This window comes from Lacerta agilis, chromosome 4 (assembly GCF_009819535.1).
Source record: "Lacerta agilis isolate rLacAgi1 chromosome 4, rLacAgi1.pri, whole genome shotgun sequence".
NCBI classification, from domain to species: domain Eukaryota; kingdom Metazoa; phylum Chordata; class Lepidosauria; order Squamata; family Lacertidae; genus Lacerta; species Lacerta agilis.
The window spans coordinates 76,157,741-76,179,058 of record NC_046315.1 but is presented as its reverse complement, the minus strand read 5'-3'; the positions used below and the strand labels follow the sequence as shown (position 1 = coordinate 76,179,058).

At 41.2% G+C, this 21,318-nt stretch overlaps 2 protein-coding genes across 2 annotated transcripts in view; one reads left to right on the top strand and one right to left on the bottom strand.

The window, feature by feature from the left end:
- The window catches only part of TMEM255B (transmembrane protein 255B), a 41,712-nt gene extending 27,427 nt beyond the window's left edge, over window positions 1–14,285 (top strand). The window contains 8 exon segments of the mRNA XM_033147706.1: window positions 3,621–3,701; window positions 4,513–4,598; window positions 6,329–6,488; window positions 9,778–9,835; window positions 9,838–9,920; window positions 10,782–10,807; window positions 10,809–10,965; window positions 14,104–14,285. Of these exon segments, the coding sequence (XP_033003597.1) occupies window positions 3,621–3,701; window positions 4,513–4,598; window positions 6,329–6,488; window positions 9,778–9,835; window positions 9,838–9,920; window positions 10,782–10,807; window positions 10,809–10,944 (630 nt within the window). The 3' untranslated portion in view covers window positions 10,945–10,965; window positions 14,104–14,285.
- The window catches only part of GAS6 (growth arrest specific 6), a 44,428-nt gene continuing 36,683 nt past the window's right edge, over window positions 13,574–21,318 (bottom strand). The window contains 3 exon segments of the mRNA XM_033147707.1: window positions 13,574–14,261; window positions 18,253–18,481; window positions 20,382–20,552. Of these exon segments, the coding sequence (XP_033003598.1) occupies window positions 14,110–14,261; window positions 18,253–18,481; window positions 20,382–20,552 (552 nt within the window). The 3' untranslated portion in view covers window positions 13,574–14,109.

The following is a 21,318-nucleotide window of genomic DNA, read 5'->3' as shown; positions in this document are numbered from 1 at the left end:
GCTTGGCAGCATATAGAATCCCAAGCTCAAGACAAAGTATACCCCAAATACATTATAGGTTTTGTGGCATTGTCTCATAAGTTCAGATCCACTGTGAGCATATTCAAATCTAAATAAAGGGGATATATTAATTTTTTTTGCACGTGAGAACAAATTCTGCCAACCTGCTGAACTATCAGGTAGTTATGGGCTGGAACCGAGGTTGATTCTCAGATACTTGTAAGATGTACCTGTTGCTTTGTCTTCCTTTTAAAATATCAAATTATTTTGTTCTACTGTATTTTTAAATATATACATTAGTGCCCTGGGGTGTTAGAGGAGCAGTAGTAACCTGTGATAGGGGACACATTGTGTTCCTTCTGCGGTAGTTTTTTCCACCTTTGGTCCCCATCCAGCTCTCACCTGTGGCTCCTAGAAGCTGTCAGCATGCAACATCAGCCACACCCCAAGACTGACTGGCAAAACTGGGTGAGGGTAGCTGGTGGGTCTCAAACTCTTGCTGAGTTAGGGACTTCACCCAGCATGCAAAGGCAGGCTCCAGCGGATTTAGCATAGTGGGTCCTACAGTCAAGGAGCCAGTTTCTGCATGTGCAGCAGGGGGAAGTGATGGGCAGATGGGACTCATCAACCTGGGAAGGTAGCCCGTCTAGGAAAAGGAAGCTTTGATCCTAAACTTCTGCTGCCTTGTGGGATATCTTCAGGAGAAGAACATGCTAAGGAGTAAACCCTATACTGTACAAATCCAGAGTGGAGTCCCTAAGGTGGTTGGATGGCGTCTTGTATGCCTCCCTCTGGCAACTCCTGCAGCCAGCTGGTGCCAAATGTGTTGCTCTGCTTTCCTTTGGACCACATGAGTGAGGCTGAGGGTGTGTGTGTGTCTTGTCGTCTGGGCCGCCATCCCAGGGCCGCCATACACACTGCCCAGGCTTGTGCCCCAAAGAGGTCACTTTGGTGCTGCTAACACAGCAGTTTGGCATTGCCCACAGAGGCACACTCTGTTGTTTCTTGCGGCAGATGGATGGCTTTCAATCATATTGTCAGGGCAGTTGAATTGTCAGTTGGGTTTTGGATTTCTAGCTCACTCAGTCTCAAACATGGGCAGTGAATGAAAACATTTAAGCTAGGGGGTAGGGAGCCTGTTGTTAGATTCCATGTGCATGAAAGTCTGATGGATCATGCAATGTGTGTCCTTGCTTTGGAAAGCTAGTGTAAGCTTTAAAAGATCTGTAGCTTGTGCTTTCTGATTTCACACTTTCTACGAGTTGTATAGATATATCTACCTTCCTCTAGAGGGCGCACATGCTCTTCCGAATATTGAAAACTCTTTACTCTTTAAAATGGCAAACACAGTTTCATTTTAAAAACGTAGTTCAGCATTCTGTTCTCACAGTTGCCAACCAGATGCCCATGGGAAGCTGACAAGCAGAATGTAAGTGCAGTAGGAGCCTATCATTCTGAACTGATGTTCAGGGGTCGCTGAACATGACTAGTAGTCTCTGAAAGCCATATCCGCCATGAATTTGTCAAATCCCCTTTTAGAGTTGTTCAGACGGCTGGCCATCACTACATGTTCTAGTGGCGAATCCCAGTTGTTGTTATGGATCTATGTCAGAGGATCAGAGACCCTTGTATATAACTCCGCAATTAGGATTTTGACCAAAGTCTATACACAAATGAATAATGGGGGCTCTTGAAAACTCTCCCAACACAGAGGTCTTGGACATTGATCATTGCAGGGCAAGGACATGAAGCGAGATTCTCTTGCGCTTTTCTGCAGGTTGTGGTCGGCTTGTCATTACTGTGGGTGTCTATGTGAGTTTTTGATGATACAGTATAAGAGATCTTCTGCTTATGCACACGTTGAAATAAATGATTTGTGGACGTAGCATGTGTTGGACAGCAGTTAGCAAATAAAGCTGTCCAGTGAGTTCTTCATAGACTGTTCAGTAGCAGCATTTTCTTAGCTTTTAGATTTGGTCCATTTCACTTTCCATTAGATTTGGTCCATTTCACCTTGCTGCTGTTAAGCAATTATAATGCCTATAGATATGCACTATATGTATTACTCAGGGTAAAGGGTGTGATCCCATTTGATTATGAGCTACTTAAAATAAAATCAGGTTTCGCCTCATTCTGATTCCTTATCTGGGGGAAGGGGTTGTTAGAAAGCTCCAATTAGTTAGTCTAGTCTACTCCATAATAATTTGTTGCAATGTATTTTGAGATCATTGATGGACAAGCAAAGCTTCCCACACTGATTTTAAAACAAAAGTATCTAGTTTGGAATCTCTGCAAGTTTCATTCACAGAGTTAAGCTTGAATTTAAGCTAACCACCAAAAGCAACAACTTTTAAGCATGGTTTGTGGTGCAGTAACCAAATTCTGCATGATTTGTGTGGGTAACAAGGCAAGATAGAGTGTTTGGTGGGGAACAAAGTGATTTGACTGTAATTGAAAAACTGGTTTGGGATATCCTACTTTCCCGAAGACTCAGGTGGTGTTCACACATAGACTCTGAAATGCACAGGGGTCATTCCCCCCCCCCCCGTGTTATTTTGTACAGTTGTACACACCTTCATCTAAAGCCAGCAGCTATTCTCTGCGTTGTCTGTACCCACAGGTGGGCATGTTTTTAAACTAGTGTGCAATTGTGTTTTCTATTCCTCTCTCCTCAATTAGTGTTTCCACAGATCTTTTTAAAAAAAACCAGTCTTTTGGAAGGTGCTGGAACTTGTATGTTGATATACAAATGTTACATATCAGTAGAAAGAAGCAGCTATTTCATTCATAGACAAGTCAAACATATTGAAGGGAGTGGCACAGCCCTGCAATGTCAGAAGATCTGCCCCAATAGGAAGTGGACCCGAGAAAGCACTCCCTGTGTACACATGTATGCAGCTAGTGCTTGAGAAGTACATTCCCGGCACAAAATGGATTATAACTGTTCCTTTAGACTGACAGTTAGTGCGGGTCAAAGATGACATGGGGATGGCGTGTGTACAGCACCTCCAAAAGGTTCCTTGCCTTCATCACCTGAATGCACATTGCCATGCTGGGTGTGCAGAACCTCAGTCTTGAGTCTGCGCTTGGATCCTGCATTGCTCCTGAATGCACAAGAAGTTTGATCAAACAAAGAATTCATTAAGTGTGTAACTGGAGAAAAGAGGAGGGAATGCCGAAGCACAGAGTTTATTCCAATATTCCTGACTATGGTTTGGAGGACGACAAGTAGGAACTAGTTTTCGTTACTGCCCAACTGCTCTTGATATTAGGAATTGTTTTAGGAGATCAGTCAAAATTGTTTATTCTATAACTTAAACCTTTGAAATTGCAGTGTATGAAATTGCCACCAGGGTCGAATCAAGGCTTGCATAGCATCAGTAAGGATGATTATATTTTCCCAACACACATTACCCTCCTTGCTGAGCATAACCACTTATGTCTTGCTTCCAAGCCAACAATTGTGGTTAGAAAGGAAACATGTGGCAAAGTGTTCCTTGGCTATCTAATTACCTGAATGGACTTAACAACTTTACAAAATTGATGGAGTTTGTCTGGGAGATAATTGCAATAATGTATCTCAAAGCCTTATCTTTTTTCTTTTCTTTTGTTTTTTGCAGGAACCCAGGCCATTATATAATAAACGGTGCCAGTATTATTCAAGTGGAGTAGGATTCTTATATGATGTTTACCAGACCGAAGTAAGCTATTATAGTGTAGTTTTTGTAGCTTTATGAATGGGGAAGGCCACTTCCAAGATGACTAGGAGGATAAATGTTTTGCAGTCAAAGCCCTCAGCCACTGTGGATTTATTTTCCAGACTTAAAACACACTATCATATTTGTAACAAGATATTTTCTTTGGAATCAAAGCTATTCTCATTCCATTCTTGTTGCTTAATGGTCCCTTGGAATGCATTCCTTAGACATAACTCTTTTTTTTCTTCTTCTTTCTCTTTTTTACTGAGTGGCATATTGTCATATATACCCAAGTTCAAGTTAATAGGTTTATACTGGCCCCAACTACAACTCCACAGTGTAATAGTCTGACACGGTCCAACAATGTCTGCATTTTGTATTCAGATTTATTTTGGGTTGCGGCTCTGCAGCCAAGTACAGGAGCAGTTGTGGGCAAATGGACTTTTGACTAAAACCTTACACTGAATACATATTGTTTTTGGTCTGTGTTACTGTATGTTTTATGCTGAGCGTATATGTTGGCAAGTTCTGAACAAAAGGCCCATCTATTGTTTTGCAAGCAGGACAAGGAACAGAAACAAAATCTGCCCCATGGAAAATGAATTATGTAAAATAAAACAGAACTAGGCTACCTAACGAAGTGGAAGGGAATCTGAGCATCCATCTTGCACATGGGGATTTGTTTCCAAAACAGCTTCTTGATTGAGCAGGGCGAAGCACACTTCTAATTTCTGACCACGATACATGGTGTAAACTTAGTGGACAGAACTTCCAAGTCTCCCAAATGAAGATTTGTTACCTCCTCTTTCTTCAGGTGACATGTTACACCTTAAACAGCAAGTGTCAGCTGAAAGTGAAGAGTAACACATGCTACTGCTGCGATTTGTACAATTGTGAAAAGTAAGTACCTGTGGACAGCAGGTTTGGAGGGCTCCTGTCAGCCTGAGCCTCTTCAGCCACAATCTGTTGTAACCCAATGGATGCTGCAATCTGTAGTCTTATAAACAGACATGTATCTTCCTGCAAAAGTCACTATTATAGGAGGAGCCTATTCATTTGCTTTTTCAGCCAGGCATGTATTTATAATCTTAGTCAAAAATCTGGGGAGAAATGATGCTTCTCAGTAGCATTACCTGGCTCTCTAATACAAACCCAGTCAGAATGAATGAAGCAGCAATAGAATACATCAGCCAGGTCTTGTTTTACTCCAGTTCTGATGATCTGCTATTAAACACAAGTTCAGTGGGAATGGGCAATGACTAGGGTTTTTTCCTGTGATTATTATTATTCCACTCATCTGACTGGGTTACTCCAACCACTTGGGTGACTTCCAACAAATTAAAACACAGTAAGACTTCAAACATTTAAAACTTCAGGACTATACACAGGGCTGACTTTAGATTGCTTCTAAAGTCACGATAGTTGTTTATTTCCTTGACCCAAAACACCCTCCCTTGCTAATATGCATGTCAGCACTTGTAGAAGAAAATCCCATGTTTTTGCGAGAGACCAAAGTGGAGTGGGCAGAAGGGAACCCAGTTGGAAAGTACCATATTTTTGCTCCATAAGACGCACTTTTTTCCTCCTAAAAAGTAAGGGGAAATATCTGTGCATCTTATGAAGCGAATGGTGGTCCCTGGAGCTGAATTGCCCAGGGGCCAAAAGAGATCATGCTTTTTATTTTACAAAGAGAAAAGGGGGTGTTGAAAGGACCCCGCTGAGCAGCAAGAGATCGGGAGAGAGATAAGAGTCCCGGCTCCCTTCAGCCCGCCCTCTTGCCCAGGCCTCCATTGTTGAATGTGCTGCAGAGGGAGGTTGTTTGTTTCCCCAGCGACATGTGACTGGCTGATTAGATTATCTGTCTGGAAACTGTAGTAAAGGCTCCTTTCCTTTAGAAGCTGCAGAAATGTGAGTTGAACCCCATAAAAGGGGCTTTTCCTCTTTGCTTTTCCCCCTTTGCAAAAAAAGCTGCAAAACTTTTAGCTGATCCTCAAAAAAACAGGGCTTTAGAGGAGGAAAACCAGAAATTTTTTTCTTGTTTCCTCCTCTAAAAACAAGGTGCCCTTTGGTCCGGTGCACCCTATGGAGCGAAAAATACGGTACTTGTAGATATCGTCGCTATAAACAGATTTGTTTATTCTGCCTGCCCCAAGCAGTGGCTTTAATTTCTTTGTATGCTTTCTATCCAGAATTTACTTAGGTTACTTCTTTGCTTTCTTGGGCACTTGCTGCTCAGATGCAAACATTAGGATGGCTTTCAGACATTTTTTCGTTTTCATTTTTATTTTGTTTTCAATTTCTAGTCTACCCTATACCTAAACAAAAACTTTAAAAAAAACTGTAGCCACCCTCCAGAAGTAGCACACATTAGAAAATTCCTTCCACCACAATGTCTGGCAACCTGCTATATTTTAAATATCAGAAATATCATCAGTTTTTCATTGTTTGGATGAGAGGACGAAGGGAAAAGTAGGTGCATTCTGGAACATCTGTGTGCAAAGGTCCACAGTTCTGACTAGCATCACTGCAACAGAGAAAATGACAGGGCTGGAGGCTGGCACTCTGGGTTTTCTTTTTGTAAATTGCTGCTGATGTGATGTTCTCCCCTTCCCGCCCGCCCCCCTCACTAGCTCAGAACACTCTACCAGCTATTATGAGTTCCTTGGCGTGAACAGCTGTCAGGATGTGGTCCACTTGTACCGGCTGCTCTGGTCCTCCACTGTCTTGAACATCATCGGATTGTTTCTTGGCATAGTCACAGCAGCCATACTTGGGGCATTTAAAGATGTGGTAAGTCTCGAAATGCTAGAGGCATTTTATACGATGGGAGTTGATGCAGTAGGCCTCGGCTCCATGCAGAACATGTAGTTGGGGCTATTGAACAAGGAATGTCTGGAGGGAGGGGGATTAACTCTTTTATTGTCAAAAGTACATTTACAAGTTAGGAAAAGGCATGTCCCCCAGACCAATGTGCCTCGGCTGTTGCTGCAACTGCCTCATCGGGTGCACATCTAGGAGTAGTAGAGAGACCTGAGCTGTGGACGAGCAGGAGAAAGATTATGCCCGCATGTAACCTGTTTCTGCTCCTCCCTGTTCAATCCTCCCCTGGTCCTGGGAGGCAGTGGAGCAGGAGAGGTGGGGGCAGGAGAAGATGTGGAAGCCCTTGACACTCTACACCAGCCTGATCTCTCTCCTCCTTCCTCTTCACCTGTTCCACTCTCCAATCCTCCTGCTTCTGCCTCATGTCTCCTGGCTGTTAATGCCTCTTCCAGGTCCAGATCCCTTCTTCCAAGTCATTCTCCAACCCACTTCGCCTGGTGCCCACACATCAAAATTCAGCCACCATGCTCAGTATCCAGACAGTTCCTGACGTATTGTATTTTTATGTTGTTGTAGCCTAGCCTAGAACTTTATGTGAAAGGGCAAGTAACAAAAATAAAATAATAATGTTTGGAGGTGCTAGGTGTAGAGTACTAGGTTTACCCAGAGATTCCAGGGTGTCTGGAAGTCTTTGCATGTGCAGCTGTATGTGTGAAGTCCCCACCCTATAGATGTTTGCACTGTACATGCAGACACCATGGGGTGAGGGGAGGACTTTTTGACACATGTAGCATCAGGGGTCAGGATACTTCATACAGCTGTGCTCCCATGTTGTTAGAACACCTGAAGGCTAGCATATCATCACCTTGACACATCAAAGGTGCCCTGCACATGAAGATTTCTAGCTGCATGAGGAACTGCACATACAGTTACTAAGTCTTAAAGCAGCCTTCTTCAACCTGATGCCCCCCAGATGGTTTGGACTACAACCCGCTAGCCAAGAGTTGTAGCAAGTAATGTCTGGAGGACACCAGCTTGGTAAAGGTTGCTCTAATCGTTATGGTTTCATGAGTGCTGCTGTGGTAAGGTGGGTTTTTTGGCCATAATTACTTTTTGACTGCCAGATCCAGTCTCTTCCCCCCCCCCACGGCTGATGTCATTGCCCAAAATCTGTCTATTCCGGCATTTACACCACAGATGATGGGTTAAAGTTGGGATTTGGGTACATACATGTTCAGCAGCCCACGATACGAATGCCCAGAGCTGCTTTGTGCACTGAGGCCTTGAAAACCCATGGATTTCAACGGAATTAAGCAGCCTAATTTTGTGCAGGAGTTTTGCACTTTGCCATTTTTTTGTACTTATTTTAACGGCGAAAGTTGGCTTGGTTTACTCTCCCCCAAGCTGCGCATCTGCATTTCATGCAGCTGCTTGATACATTACTCTCCGAGATGCTCTTGATTCCTCAAAAGACAGGCAGGCGCTTTCTAAATTATTCGTTTAAGGCATAGATGTTCAGTTGTGACCTAGATGCCTGAAAATATTGGTTGGAACAGTAATCTTTAGGATGGAAACCACATGCAGGATAAATAGCACTTCCTTAGTTCTCTGCTTGCTGTGCTCATGCTGGATTTCCATGCATCTGTTAGCTGAGGATGATGCCTGAATATGCCAGCACCTTTGAAAGTCACACCAAATATCATGTAGTGTAAAGTTTCAGGTTGAGCTAGCATTTGACATCTTGTAGTTTAATGTCACATAGACAGCTGAAAGAAAGGCAATTTGAACCAGTAAATCTTTTCACAGAGTTTCAAATCCTTATTCCTGGATTTGGTTTTTATGAATCCAGCTATTTGGAGATGACTGTGGCACAAGGTCCAAACAGCGCAATTTCCAAATCCTACTTAAGTTATCATATGGAGCAATTGCAGTTTCCCACAATGCATACTTTGCCATGGTGCCTTCCTTCTTTAGGCAACAAAGACAGCAATCTTAACCATTTTTTTATTCGAAGTTTGCATGCCAGTTCATTAGAGCTTGCTCAAAGTATTGTCAGAGATTTCGTTGAGGTTAGCATTCAAGTCCCAAAGCAAATGGCAAGGAAATAAATTGTGTCATTTGTATTACTCAAGCGAGTGAAAGTACGGACAAATGGTTTCTTGGTGCCCTCCAGGCTAAATTCCTGGTATCTACTTTGCTGCTGGATTTCCATTTGTTTGTTTGTGTGAAGTAAACTGCTAATAGATTTGAGTCACTTCCCCTCTCCTCCCTTGAGAAGTGTCAAAGGTCAGCACTGGACTGGGAGAAGACATTAAATAGAACAGGGGCAGGCACCCAACAGAATGCAGGGGAAGTAAGAATAAGTGAGGGGAAATGGAATTGTTCTTCTAAATGTCATCTTCCCCTCAAGCTCTTAAAAATAGCTCTTGAATTTAAGATGAGGTAGCTTGGCATGGTAGTAAAAACTGTACACCTGAGTAAAGAATTGCTGCATGTTCTTTGAAAATTTGACAGTGTGAGGCTGGAGAAGGATGGCCCTTACGCTGGCCTAGGGTCTTACTGTGGAGGAATCATAACACTCAATGCACGTTTGAAAAGGACTATTTACAGGAATCCCCATTATGCTTCCTTCCCATCTCAAGCACTCTTGACTAGTCTCTGAAAAAATGTTGAATTTGGTGTGTTACCATTTGCACTGTGTTCTGCTACCGGGTTGGCTTTTGTCGGGTAATCACAGCACTCAGGACAAAATAGAGAGAATGCTCAGTGAAATATTTCCCCCAACCAACATACCTACGTTTAAAAAGAGGAGCTTGGTGCATTTGTTCCACAGATGCATTTGGACTTCCACAGCGACATTTTTATAACTCTTTGTAGTCCAGAGAAAGGCATTTTCCTTACACTGGTCTACGTTGAAAGTTGGGCAGGGGACACAATGCATTCTAATGTGTAAGGTCACAAGCAGGGGATGTGCCTGACCCGGCTCCCTTCCTTAAGTGTTTTGCAAGGAACAAATAGGAGCAGGTTTGGCACCAATGTGTTTTGACATTTTTCTAAGGTAAAAGAAAGAGATGGGAGTTTTATCTTGTAAAAAAGTCTTCTGTTCCGCAATCTGCAGATGTGGGATAGCATTTTGCCTCAACTTATATCATGCTGTTTACGAAGGTGTCATTCAATGGATATGGAAAAAGTAGTTGATGAATATAAAAATTAAGTGGGGGGCATAAGCAAAATGTACTGATCTAACTGTCTTTCACAGGTGCCTCTCTCACAAATTGCCTTCAGCTCTGGCCCTCCACCACAGATTCTTTACAATCCAGCCAGCAGATTCTGACGTATGCTGGGTTTTGCCCTTCTGCAGCAACTGTTCCTCATTATGCTTCCTACCATTTACCCCTTCAGGTATAGTAGGGGGAAAGTTCCACTTCCTTTAACTGTAAATCGGATGCACTGTTATGGTGCTGCTAGACTGTGCTCTTGGCAAAGGGGAGGCTATTTGTGTGTGTGGTGGTGGTGATGGTATGTATCAGATTAGCACTGAAAGTAGCTTCCAGCACTTTTAAATAATTATTCACAAATCAAGTGTTATATTGTTTCTACTACAATGTTATATGGCCGGTATCGCAGGTGCTTTGCTGAGAACACAGAATCAAAATTGGAAAGACAAGCCAGAGCTGCAGGAATGACATACGAGCCGACAATTTGTCTGTGGCTGGGTGTACACAGCAGGGATAGGGAACCTGTGGCCCTCTACACATTGCTAAGCACAACTCCCATCAACCCTGACCACCCAACCATGCTGGCTGAGGGTGATGGGAACTGGAGCCCAGTGTTGGAGGGCACACAATTTCCCCTCGTATTCAGTGTTGGTGAATTACGCCATAGAATCATAGTGTTGGAAGGACCACGAGAGTCATAGAGTCCACCCCCCTGCAATACAGGAATCTTTTGCCCGAAGTGCAGATTGAACCCATGACCCAGATATTAAGAGTCTTATGATCTGCTAACTGGGATATCCATTGTGAGTTTCTGTGTGTATACCGTATTTTTCCGTGTATAAGACGTCCCCTATTTTTTAGGGACTCCAATTTAAGAAAATAGGGAAGATTGCCCCCTGTATGTCATACATTGAAAAATACGGTATATTACCACAATTATGCATAAGTGATGGGTTTTTAGGTTTTTTAAACATTTTATATATGCCTAATGCACTTTTGAAGTCCAATTAGCATTAATCACCAAAAACCTTTTGTTTTGCTACAGCCTACCAACAATTTCCCAACAGCATCATACTGACATTTCTTTATCCGACGACACTCAGCCACCATCTCAGTCCAGCTCTAACTATGGCTTGCCTCCCAATGCTCCTCCGTTATATACACCCTATTTCCTGTCAGGTGAAAAGCCTCCACCGTACGTACCATAGCCAAGACACCAATATCAACAGGTAGCAGGTTTAAAAACAAAAGCCTTGGCAGAAATGTGTGCTAACTAGCTAGTGGACTTTCAGGAGTGTCATATTTGTGTGGCATGTTATTTATCAGCTTTAAATCCAAATAACATGTTAACAAGATAATGATTGCAAAACAGGCAGGCATCACAGACAGTTGATCGATCAGTCAAATATTGCATGCAGTCATTTTCAACCTACCTTTTAAACTAACATGCATCTCCCTGCACCTACAAAGCAACTATTATTTTTGAAACAGAGCTAAGATCTAGGTAGCCACGTACAACCTGCACTTGGATATTAATGATAAATCTGGTTTATCGTAATGGAAATGAATTAGGTGAGCCTTGGGTTTGTGACACTCCTCGTCCTCTTCCAATGCAGCTGCAATGAGAAGCTTATGCTTTTGTTTCAGTTTCCAGTTAACACGGTTTAGTGTTTTCAACCCTAAAGTATGATTAATCTTAATCATGGCTTATTGAAAAAAGCGCCCCCAAGCCACAGTTTGTTTGCAATTGCACGTAACACTACTATGATTTGTCAAACATAGAAGCAAGTTTTTTTATATCCTTCTCACAGTCATGCTGATTATATGGGGACACATGAACTTGAAGCTTAACCATAAACTGTTACAGGAAGAAATCTAGGTATGTCTGAATGCAGATGTTGTGTGCTTGGTGGCCCAATATAGGTACTAGATGCAAATAAACAGCCTTTATATTGCAAGGGGATGTTCATCTCTACCCAGAGAGAATAGCTATGCAGATACACATCTGAGCTGCATGTGCAGCAGTTCACTGCACAGTGGCAAAGCCACTTTGTATGTAAATCACTTCACAAAGCTGCAAAACTCTGGCTTCTTTGTTTTATTTCCTTATTCATAATAGTTGGGTTTACCTCCAGTTTAGAATCTAAATTATTACTGTGGTACACACAGACAGCTGTTTTAGAAAGGGAAAGATTCTTTTATCTTTCTTTCATAGCATTAATATCTTCTTTTGGGTGGATATGTCTTCCAAAAGGCTGTGACGATTATTTTACAATAATATATTGTGTGTAATATATTTGTACCTTTAGTCTATGCATGTTATAGATGAGATCAAATATCATAATTTAATATGAACTGTTTTTCCAAAGGGTTAAAATATACTGAAGGATCAAAGTATTTTAAAATATTTGGATTTATTCTCTTGTCTCAACAGTTGTACTGTGCAGTAGTTACTACTACTAAAAATAAAGTATCTTTTCCATATGCTACAGATTCAACAAGTGATGCAGTATTTAATGTTGGTACATAACAAAAGGGGGGGCTATATTAAAAGCTTTTTGCTATTTACAGGGAAGCAACCTTTGGCAGAGGTTTGGAATGAGACAGGGCTTTGGTTTCAGGATCTATCTCAGGATGGAGTCCGCAGGCTACCCATTTCTAGCTTAGAGATTTTCACATTATGTAGAATGAGACAGTGGGGTGGGTGGAGGATAATGATGAAGAAACTTGAGAACAGAGAAGAGGAAAGAGGAATAGAAAGCAAGCAGGATGGGGCGGTTTATACCAGGGATGTGGAACCTGTGGCCCTTGATGACATGGGACTCCCAACACACACCACAGGCAACAGATATCTGGACAGCCACAGGTTCCCTATTTGATATGGGATTTTTAATGAAAAGTTCAGAATTCAATGTGAAGAAAGGAAATGCACACTTTTTTGGTTGGAGAGGTGTAGCATAAAATTCAAAGAATTGCTAATTATGGGAAGTATTAATTAGATATGCTCACATTAAAACACAAACCAAACTGAATTTCTTACCATCCTAACTATGAGCAAATTGGAAGCAAGTGGGCTGAGCATCAAAAGGGAATAAGTTCCAGGGGCCAGCCCAAGATATTTTGCTGCCTAGGGCACAGCAGCCACCCCGTCATGGTGCATAGTGACCCTGTTCCAGACTTACCTCACTACAGAAGAGAGTTTGTGTGATAGACCATAACAGCTAGAGGAGAGAGGGCAGGCAGTGGGGAAAGTAGAAGTCTTTATTCTCCATGCTCCATATGTATAGTTCTGCATGCAGTGAGAGGGTGGGGGAGGGATAAAGTGCTCTATTCCACTGCTATTTCTGCACCCATGCTGAAAATGCAAACCATCTGTCTCCAATACTCCTAAGTGGGAGGAAAAGCCTTGTCATTTCCACTGGGGAGAGTAGAACATACCAAACATTGTGCGTATGGATGTGCTAGAGAATACATAAAGTGAAGCAAACTATTTCATAACAGAGACTAGCACCACCCAAAGGACTTAATGCAAGAGAGCAAAAGTATTCACGCCCCACACAAACAACAGCAACAACCACCCACCCCTGCAACATATAGAGGCAGTTCCAGTTTGTAGGGATCTATTCTGCCATGATAGATAGCACTTGCTTCTGGTTTAAATGCCAACAGCTCCATTGCTCATGTGTCCTTAAAAAGCCCATCTTCCCCCAATAACTGCTATCACTCTTTGCCTTTTCAAAAAGCCTCAAACAAATTTTTCTGCCTAGATTCATTAGAAAATGACACAACCTAGTTGCCAAATATCATCAGCCAGCAAAGTAACCAAGCTTTGATATACTGTAAAACTCTAATATTGCTCCAAATCAACATGAATAAAGTAAAATTCCATCCAGAACACAGATCATCATTGCTTCAGCTAAGTCCAAAAAAAGTTTTTATATTTTATTCTTTCATATTTCATTAAGTCAGTAAGCATTTGGTAATAAAAAATACAGAACTATTTTTTTAATCTTCCAGTCCACTCAGAATATATTACCAGTTGCCACATGGCAGGTATGACCTGCCTCTTAACAACTCACCTTCGGTAATAATTTGCAGCTTTGGGTTATTAATATCAGTTTTCTCAACTATTTACAAATATATTACATCTTTGAACCCCCCCAAGCGAAGAAATATTTCAATAATTAATCTGACACACGAGTTTCAGTAGCTCCTACATAACTTCAGTGTTCAAGAGAACTATACACGCAGTGCTGGAAGTCTGAATAATTTATATCTTATTTATATTTATATTTATAATTTATATATATAAAGGAAAGCATTGAAATGGGACTTTTCTGAATATAAAACGTTTGTGTGTGTTGCAGTGGCATCTATTGACCAGTCTCTATTGGAGGACAAGAATGAGATGTGATGTCATTGGACTTGTAGACAGCTTCATCTAGATCCACAGCTTGCTTGTTAACTTTCACTGTCATGCAGCCACGGTAGAAAGCGGTGACTGGAGTTGAAGTGACAGGAACATCTGTATGTTTTGTTTTGTTTTTTTTTTAAAAGAAAAGAGAAGGAAAACATCTTCAATAAAGGTTACCACCAAGTTCCTCATTCTTGTTAATTCTAAAACAAAACATTTTTTTCCATTTAACATTCTAAGCTGTATGTGGGTCTATGACTAACACAAGCTATGGGAATAGCTAAGCTGCAAAAATCAGGGAAGCTTTCGCAGAAGAAACTTCAACTGCTTTTAGGTTTCTGCATACAAAGAATTAGAAATTGTTCCGAGATGTAGTGTTTCACTGCTTCTTCTCTTTCTCAAATTTTATTCTTGTCTTCCTTTCAAAGGTCTTCTGTTCAATTGTAAGATTAAGTTTTGGCACCAAGGCAAGCTTAGCCTGCAGGTCTCTTTCCCCCTCAGGACTATCTGCACTGATAACAGCTTAGGATTCTGTCTGGGAAAAGCTAAGGTCTGGATTAACCATTACATAATTTAGGACAGAGGCGACTTCTGACGAAGTGTAATTATCTGATAATCTCATTCTGTTGAAGATGTTCTCATCTCGCTTGCCATTCAGTTTTGAATTATCTACAGCTCAGCACAAGATGGCTGATGTTATCTGAAGGTATGGATGTGTTCCCAGGACTTGGGGTATGGTCCAAAGGAGCATGAGGTCACCACCTTCCTGAAGCTAAGCAGATTTGTGGCTGGTCAGTGCCAGGATGGGAAACTGCCTGGGAACTACATATACAGGTGAAACTCGAAAAATTAGAATATCATGGAAAAGTCCATTTATGTAAGCAATTGTTTTCATTAGCTACTGGAGTTTAATATATGAGATAGACTCATGACATGCAAAGCGAGATATGTCAAGCCTTTGTTTGTTATAACTGTGATGATTATGGCGTACAGCTGACGAAAACCCCAAAGTTGAAATTGTTAATTTGGGGTTCTCATCAGCTGTACGCCATAATCATCACAATAATAACAAACAAAGGCTTGACATATCTCGCTTTGCATGTCATGAGTCTATCTCATATATTAGTTTCACCTTTTAAGTTGAATTACTGAAAAATGAACCTTTCCACGATATTCTAATTTTTTGAGTTTCACCTGTACCCCACCTTGGGCACCATGGTGGAAGTGGGCACTCATTCCAATAGATGGTGGCTAAGTGCACATGTAGCATTGTGCGGTGAGGATGCAGGCAGAGGAGTATAGGAACCCAGATAAAGATTTAGCAAATGACTTCAATGTGCCTAGTGCTGTTTGATAGAGGGATGACCTCCCTGTCAGGCACAGAACATGCATATAGGCTATGGAAATCTTTTCCTTACTATTATTGGGAATCAGCCAAATAATACTTTTTTTCAGTAAAAGGCGGGAAGGCAACCTGCACTAGAGATGTTTAAGATAATATATCTGTCATAAACCTTTGATCACAGCTGTGTTGGAATTGGTAAAAATCTTTTATTAGATGCCTACCAGTATCCATGTAAACACTGAAGCAAGAAGAGAGAGACAGGGTTTTAGTATAAGCCAATACATGAAGAAATCAGCTTATATCAACATTACTATGTCTAATTTATAATCCACCTGCAATTTAATCTGCAGAGAATCATTCTCTCACTCAATTTGCAAGCACACCATGGTTTCAGTTTTTGACCTAACAACCTCTGTAGTCGTTCCTGTGTAGCTTGCCTGTAACACAAGCTGGATCTGCAGGAATTAACAGTGAACCTTTTGCGGTAAAGAGAAGCACAGCCTGCAAATTCCTGCAGAGCAGGGTTCCGTTAAAGACACAACTACAAGACTTTGATCAAAAGTTGGCAAACGTAAAATTTGCCAAAAAAAAAGTAAGTATCTTGTGCTCTGGAGGTCATTAAAAACAAACAAGCTATGTATTGATATCTAACAAAAATTGGCTGAAACAAAATGCTTCTGTGGAGGAAACTAAAAAAAAAACGCATTGATTTAAGAAAACCACATGACACTTTTTGCAGCAATACCATTAGCATTCTAATAAAAGTAAATTTGGGGAAATTTAAGGTATGATTAGGTAAAGATTTTTCAGTGTGATTGTATTTTGCCTCTTAAATATCCTTAAAAAAAACTTTTAGGAAAAGACTTTGCAACTAACAAAGGGGCCACTGCAGAAAAAGACACAAAATAAAAAGGAGAGCTGATGAGATGAAGGATCCCTGTGTGCACATTGTACTAAGCTGAGCTACCATGTAGAAAAACTGAACAGATGTTCTACTATTCAAATTATGCTGCTGTCATATTCCCTAAAGCACCACCAATGGACAGTAGTTAAAACCGAAAAAGTAACCTATTGGGCAAGATCCATCCACTTTGCATGCTTAGAGCCTTCCAGATGCATGCACTGAGAGACTTCCCATAGACATTTATTAATTTATACGTTTCTTGCTCTTCATATTGAATAATAAAACCAAATAAAACCAAAACAAACAGCATTAAAGCTGTTTGAAACCAGAGCCTAGAAAGATTCAAAAACCTATCAAAAAACATCTAAAAGGCCCAGGCACAAAGAGAAAAAGGAAAGGGTCTTCAGTTCCCAGGCAAGCCTTCCTGGGGAAGACAAGCCAGGGCACCAACACTAACACATCCTCTTTCATATCACTGCTCACCTTACTCCCAAAGGCCTGTAGAAGGGCCTCTGAAGAAGATCTCAACATCAGAACAGGAATATCAATCCTCAAACCTTTGCTGGTCCTAAACTATGTGGGACTTTAAAGACCAGCACTTGGAACTGTGCCTGAAAATGGAACCATCCTTTACAATCCATGCCTTCTCTCACTAAAGTTATTGCTTAGGGCTTGGCTGATGCCCAGAAATAAAGTCAGGAAGAACTGTGCACTCCTCAAAAAGACACCGGCTACTTGGGAGGAAAAAAAATAACTGAAGCGTATAATATTTTTGGTGGGGCGGGGCAGGAAACATTCCTGCAGATGCAGACATCTGGTGGTATTTCCATTCCACTCCCCCAGTACACTAGAATTTCTCTGCAAACCAAAACATTTTAACCCTTGTGTCTCTAAAAGCAGACACCCAGATTTTATCGCTCCGAAAACAGAACAAAGGGTGATGCCTGATAATGTTTCCACACTGAGGAAGTCTCTTATTCCAACACTATTTTGTGTGAATAGCCCAGATTTAATTCATCACATGAATGGGGCTATACCTTTGCATTCAAAGTGCCTGGAAGCAGCCAGACTGATTATTAGCTTCCACTCCTGTCACATTAGAATCACAGGAGGATCTGCTAGCCTTTAAAGGGAGATCTATATAAAACCAATCTTTAAGTAGTATAATCTTTCTAGAAACATTTCTCTGGCATTTCATGAACATAAAATGTATGTTGCATTCTCTTTCAATATTTCTATGTGGCCCCTTACTAAGCAACCCTCACTTACTACAATGGAATGCAATTTAGAATAATGATCACATTTGTGATTTCTGCTTGGGAACATACTATTTTCCTTTCCCATCCTTTCCTGACAAAAACACCCTTCAGGTTCAGTTGTGCTTCATTCCAAACAGGCAAAATTTCAAATGGCAGGCTATAGATGTCACAACAAGTCATGCTTTATTGTGACAGGAACAAGTTGCAGCAAACCTCAGGCTCACCCCTCTTTTCTCATCTGCAGCCAGGAAGACAACTTCAGAAGTTTTTGATTTCAGTTTGTGTTAACCTGTGGTTTGTTGTGTTATCTGGCACAATAAACAGCTTAACACAAACCAACATACTATGGTTGGTTTAACAAGCAGCCAACTTCAAACCAAAACAAACCACAGTCCCTAGTTTGGACACATCACCAGACAGTGATCATAGTTTGTTGCTCCTGTATGTACTAGACAAGAAGCAAAATGAGTCTCACCTGAGGATTCATTGTTAACTATTAACCACAGTTTACTGTGACATGTGAATGCTGTCCAAACAGAAGTAGAACATGGTCACTTCTAGTGAACATTCTAGACTGCAACATTTGATACTCACCTGGCAATCCTCCCACATAGGTCTTCACAGATGATTGAAGGTAATTATCCAAGAGAGACAAATTTTCTTCTAGCTGTGAATGGCTTAGTTCACTCTGTCCTGCAGTGCCATCGACAGTCATCAATATTTGACCTCTGTCAATGGAGATGTCAATCAAGTGTTCCTGTTCATCACAAATGCTTACTGCTAGTCTGCACACCACTGTGTTCTTCACTGCCAAGACAACGAACTGAATAGCAAGAAAGAATAAGGAACGAAATGGAAAATGGAAGTTATAGATATTTATAGGAAAATATAGCACCAACACACCCTGTTACCTTAGAAATATTTAAGGAACTTAAGATACTATTACCAAATGCAAGGATTGTTCAAAAATGTAGTGGACAACCACTCCCAAATACACTGTTATCCCCACTCAGGAGAAAAGGCTTTGGGAAAGTTTGCTTTGAAACTAGCAGGCAACCAACTCTGTTTGAATTCAAATGTTTCTCCTCAGTACTTTAACCGCATGAACTGCGTTGCTAGTCTCTAGCACTGCAGTGGCTATCTACTGTAGATATTTCTGGAAAACTCATAACCAAGACATTAAGCTAGTAGCCAACAAACACAGCTTGTTCTGCAGAATGTGGTTAATCAGTTGTATACTACATCTGAACATGGGACATGCCACTTTAGCTATTATGGCGATAAGAAATGGGCAAGAAGGGACCTGCGTAAGTATGGTGGGTGAAGTGAGCAAAGAAAAGCAAGCTGAGGAGGTGGATGTTATATTTCATTTTTTACCTCTTCCACCATCACTGTCTAGGTCTGTGAAACGCTACTGGCTAAGAATTTATTTCTTGCTATTAAACATTTAATACTAGCGTCAAGGAACGCCTTTCCATCAACGCACAATCCAGTGCCTGTTTACTCAGAGGTAAGCCCCACTATAGTCAATGAAGGTTATAGTCTTACAATATAATCATGTACATCTCTACTGAAAATAAAGCCACATTGAATTCAGACAAGAGGGTATAGAATCAGACTATATGATTCGAGGCATGATTACTAGAAGTAGATTCCACTGAATTCCATGAAATCCAGCGCCAAGCACAGCATTAATCACTCTATTCAGTTAATTATCATAGCCCTAAGTTCTGTTCCCACTACTTTAGTATTCTGCTTTGTGAAACTTCATTGTTAATGGATATACATCTCTGGCAATTAATTAAATTTATGTATATATTATGTTGTGGGCATAGTTGGAAAGTTGCTGGTACAATTTCAGTATGTCCCTTGAGTTCAATAAAACCATTCACAATTCACAATGTATCAAAAGAGAAAATGGAACAAAAAGGCACAGGTTGCAACTCAGTGAATTAAATTATGGGGCCTTAAGCTCAGTGATAGAGCATCTGCTTTGCATGCTTACGTTCCAGGTTCAATCCCCAATGGCATCTCCAGTAGAGCTGGGAATGCCCCCTGCCAGGAATCCTGGAGAAGGCAATGCCAGTCACTGCAGAAGACAATACTGAGCTACATAGAAGAAAGGTCTGGCCCAGTATGAAGGCAGCTTTCTATGTGTCTATCCATAGAAGTCTATTGTGATGCATCTGACAGTGTGGACTCCGCGACCTATGAAAACTTGCTGTTGTTTTGCAGCAGTTACTCAACACAGCAATGTGACTCCCTTCCTCCTTATTTGTGTTATTCTCAACTCTAATGACATCAGGTAACATCTAGCAAAATAAACTTTCATGCCTGATTTGTTGGGAGTCTTAAGTGGGGGACATTAAGTATGAGGTGGGGAGCCTCAGCCCTGGGGGATAAATGTGGCCCTCCAATCCTTTCTATATAGCCCTCTGGACTCTCCCCAGAACACACCCACTCCCGTGGCCACATCTTTTACTAGCCCTACCTCATACCCCCCCTTTTTTAGTGTTTTTGGCTGGAATGGGTCCTTTGAACCCTGATAATGCCTCTTGGGTGCCTGGATGGAGGATAGAGAAAGATGCAGGGGTGTGTGTGTAGAAAACATAACTATTGGAATTGCATCTTTGGTCTGGCATGCTGCCTTCTCATCCTGGTCCTAAAAACCTCAGCAATACACCAAATGAAAACAAAAAAAAACTAAAATAATACATATTTACCTGTTGTTTCAGTTTCTTGGTGGAATGATAGTCAATCAGAGCCACCGATAAAGGGACTGTTGCTTCACTGCTGATGAGGGCAAAGAGCACCCCAGTATCTGTGGCTGGTCGAATCAGAATATTTACTTTTACTTCCCACTGCTTCACTGTTCATTGTGTCAAGTGGTTGGGCTACAGAGAGAAAGACAGAACTTAGGTACATAAAAGTTTCAGATAGTCAAGCACAGATAAGATTTCCTCATTGGGTGGGGGGGATGGACAGATAGCTACATATTATTAAATCACCAGTATAAAGGAGTGTGCTTTTCCATACGAAACTATTTTAAGTGCTCTGTTTCATCCATCTTACAGAAAGTGCTATGGCCCTGTAGATTGCTTGAAGCCAAGGTTAAGCTTTTTAATCAACAGGGAGACTTCTGATTGCCAGAGGCTATCAACACGCCGTACTTGGGGATCCTACAATGTGAGTCATCCAGCTTCTGCATCAGCCTTGAGCTTTAGGAAGTAACTGAGTGATCTGATATGAACGAACCCAAGGGGAAAACAAGATGACTTTCATAAAACTCACAGCAATATAAATGTATAAATAGAACGTAGTCTGCATGACCTAATTGTAGCCCCAGGTTCTGTTCTCACTTATTTCAGTTTTATACTTTGTGAATGGATACCAAACTAGCACAATTTGTTTTGTTTTTTAAAACGTCAGTTATTAAATTGGGAGCAGAATGCCTTTGGGTGAGCTATTATTTGCAGCACATTTTAATCTTCCTTGTTGTGGCACAATTCATCATGGAAATTTGTGGTGCTCACTGCTGATAATTCCTGCTATAAAGTGTCATAGGGACAGAATGAGTCAAATCACCCAGCACACCTGGGATTGTGGGAAGCAGTCTGACTGATACCTGTCTGCATGTACAACAAAGGAGAGATAGATCAG